General features: G+C 42.4%; 1 protein-coding gene across 1 annotated transcript in view; it reads left to right on the forward strand.

Moving 5' to 3' along the window:
* Positions 1–440: 440 nt before the first annotated feature.
* Positions 441–3,451, forward strand: part of VPS41 (vacuolar protein sorting 41 homolog (S. cerevisiae)) — a 184,620-nt gene continuing 181,609 nt past the window's right edge. Inside the window, exon 1 of the mRNA XM_011944508.1 lies at positions 441–515. Within this exon, the coding sequence (XP_011799898.1) occupies positions 495–515 (21 nt within the window). The 5' untranslated portion in view covers positions 441–494. The remainder of the gene's footprint in view (positions 516–3,451) is intronic.

Genomic DNA, 3,451 nt, shown 5'->3' on the forward strand with positions numbered 1-3,451 from the left:
AGAGAAAAAAAGGACAAGAACACTTTTAGAGTAAGCAGCGTTTGGCAATCACAGAGACTTTGGCATCAGACAAGGCTGAATTCTGTTACTAGTTCTGCTTCTTAATAGCTGCATGACCTCTGAGCTACGGTATTCCCCCCTGTAAATGGTGATGATAGTAGGAATTGCTGCGAGGATTAAATGAGATAATTTATGCAAAGCTATAAACCCAGGGCGTGACATAGTAAGTCCTTAATAAACACTAGAATAACTACAGAAACAAGAACAACAATAAAATAAGCTATAGTATTAGCAATGGTTATGTTCAGATTCTTCAAAGCAGAACTCCATTGAGTTTGGAGACTTGGCAGCAGAAATGAGCCCCAAGAGGTCCGTCCCCTAGAAGAGATTTCCAGGCTCAGATGAAGCTAAAACTACATTTCCCAGAAGGCCCCGGGCCCAGGGTCTGGTTTCCTCTCATTTCCGGGTCTGTCATGTGATTCTCAGGTCGCGCCATGGCGGAAGCAGAGGAGCAGGTAAAGGGTGCAGTTGGTAGTTGAGGGCACAGGGATATGGAGACTAGGGTGGGCTGTTTGGGGAGGGTGGAGTGGAGTGGGTGGAGGTGCGGAGCTGCTGGAAGAGGGCAACGCAGGCCCGCGGCAGGGCGGGATGGGACGGCGAAAGTTGCTTTCGGAGAGCAGAGAGGATGCCAGCCCCGGGAGGGCACCTGGGGAAAGCGCACTGACACACCCCCGCCTTCGGGAGGCGGCCTTTCCTCGGGCCCCATCCCTGTGCCCTTTGCCCTGTGAAATTTTGGCATGAAGGTAGGCCAGGCTACCCCAGGGACTGACTGCCGGTGGGAGGCGGAAGAGAGGCCAGGTGATTGAAATTTACGTTGCTTTCCACTTGAAGTAGGACAGTAAGAACTAGGAGAGAGTAGACGATGAGTTTTGTTTTGTATCGGATTTAGGTACAGAACTGGAGCACTGTTGCGGTGCAGCAGGGATTAAGTGCATCGGTTCTGGAGCAAAAATGCCTGGGGTCCAAGTGCTAGTTCCTTTTCTTACTCAATGTGTTACTTTGAGCTACTGATTTAACTTTCTAGGGTAAGATGGGGATAATAATAGGACCGTCCTCAGAGTGTGGTTTAAGATGGAGAGCGTTTATACACAAAGTTAGAGTGCTTAGAACTATTGGGCTCAGTAAAAATTAAATGGAATTATTTGTTGCTGGCAGTATTCAGTCAACAACTGGCAATGTGGCACTGGAGTTTAGCGTAGAAATTAGTGATGGGAATACGAATTATTTTCATATAGCGGTAGTGGTAATCCCACGTTTTATGAAATGACGAAGTAAAATAAAAAAGACAAAAAAGAGAAGCAGACCAAAAGGGAGGCTAGAACTTGGGGGAGGTAACCTAAGTTTCCTTTTCAATGTTACTTCAGTTGGATACTGTTTTTCCTCACAAGTTGACAGGGCCGTTAGCAGTGATTGTCTCTAAACAGTGACTTGATGGGCTGTTTAGTGTCGTAAGACATTTACCTAGTTCAATAATTTTTACAGTTTTCAACATACTTCATTTGTTTTTAGTTCATAGTGAAAATTTGCTCTGCATATGTTTTACATATGCCAATAATTGAGACATTTGACTAGGCTGAAATTTGGTTTGGCTGGTCCTTGTGATAACAAGATAACAGAATCTCTTATCTAACACTAGAACCTCCCATTTCCATTCTAGCAGTTAAAAGGAAAACAATAAGAACGTATCATTTCATGACTGCCATTGCTCGTTTAAATAAGGACGAGATTGTTTTTCACATTGTGCATCTTTATTTCATGTTGAAATGTTTGTTTCATGGTTTGATTTAAAAGCAAAAAACTGAGTTTCATATGTTCTTCGATACAGTGTAATAGAAATGGAGAGAGTTGCCTTAGAAAAACCAGTGTTTTTTCTTCCCTTGAAAAAAACCTGTGAAATATTTACCACTGTTCAGTGCTGAAGAAGAATTTGACAAAGTTGTCGGATGTAAAAATGACGCATACAAAGTTAGGGATATAATAATGTTTCACATTTGTACATTATTTTCTAGTTTTAAAACCCTCCCATATTGCATTTGGTCTTCCTAAAAGAATTCTGTGAGGTAAATGTTTATTCTTATACATAGGTGAAACACCTCTGATGTTCCAGATTTTCTAGTGGCTTCTAATCTTATTCAGAGGAAAAGCCCCAGCCATTACAGTATTCCGGTTGCCCCACAGGGCCTTGACCCAGCTGCCTCTAGCCACCTTTTCTTGACCTCGTTTTCCCAACTACCCTGCTGTGATTCTGCATGAACTATACTGGCTTTCTTAGTCTTCAAAAAGCCAGGCAGGTTCCTACCTCAGGGCCTTTGCTCATGCTGTTCCTTTTTGAGGAACGCTGACGTTTACAGGCTTAATTCCTCATTTCCTTCATGTCTTTGTCCGAGTGTTCTTTTTCATTGCGACCTTCCCTGACCGTGCTTTGAAACCTTCCTGCATTATTTTTCTCTATAATGTGCATCACCGTTTGACATATTGTATTTTAAAATTTGTTATTTTTTTTCCCTGTATATTGCTGTGTACCTCTCACCACAGAGCTTGGAACATCATGACAAGGATTTATTCACTGTTGTATGTCCAACACCTAGCATATTGCTTGGTACTTAATAAATATGTGCTAAATGATTGACTTTTACTGATAAGCAAATTGAAATTCAGGCAACTTGAGTAACGTGCTCAGGCTTATATCTATAATATAAATCTCCAGTCCTCTGTCTCCAAAGCTCATGACTTTTCACTAGAATACCCTGCCTTTTTAAAATATATGTAGGAACCTCAGTCTAAATTGTTATTTTTAGTTTATAAAGTAAAATTAGCCCTTTTCATTTTAATGGTTTTCCCTCAAGCCATCATTCCACCTTTGATGCTTTAACAGCCAATATATAGTTGGAGTGGGCATTCTCCTCTCCAACGGTGTGAGTATCTTTCTTAAAAAGACCAGTGGTGGGCCAGGCACAATGGCCCATCCCTGTAATCCCAGCACTCTGGGAGGCCGAAGTGGGGCGATTGTTCGAGCCCAGGAGTTTGAGACAAGCCTGGGCAACATAGCAAAATCCTGTCTCTACAAAAATTACAAAAAGTAGTGAGGCGTGGTGGTGTGTGCCTGTAGTCCCAGCTACTTGGGAAGCTGAGGTGGGAGGATTGTTTGAGTCAAGGAGGTCGAGGTAGCGGTGAGCCATGATCATGTCACTGCACTCCAGCCTGGGCAACAGAGCAAGACCCTGTTTCAAAAAAAAAAAAAAAACCCCAAAACCGAAAAAAAAAAAAACAAAAAATTCCCCCCAGCAGTCTATTGTAAATGGCCGAAAGAAACAAACATTCACAGATTGTTTTTTTTCCTTTTTTTTTTGAGACAGAGTCTTGCTCTGTCACCCAGGCTGGAGTGCTGTGG

The sequence above is a fragment of the Colobus angolensis genome, unplaced genomic scaffold (genome assembly GCF_000951035.1).
Source record: "Colobus angolensis palliatus isolate OR3802 unplaced genomic scaffold, Cang.pa_1.0 Scaffold232, whole genome shotgun sequence".
NCBI classification, from domain to species: Eukaryota; Metazoa; Chordata; class Mammalia; order Primates; family Cercopithecidae; genus Colobus; species Colobus angolensis.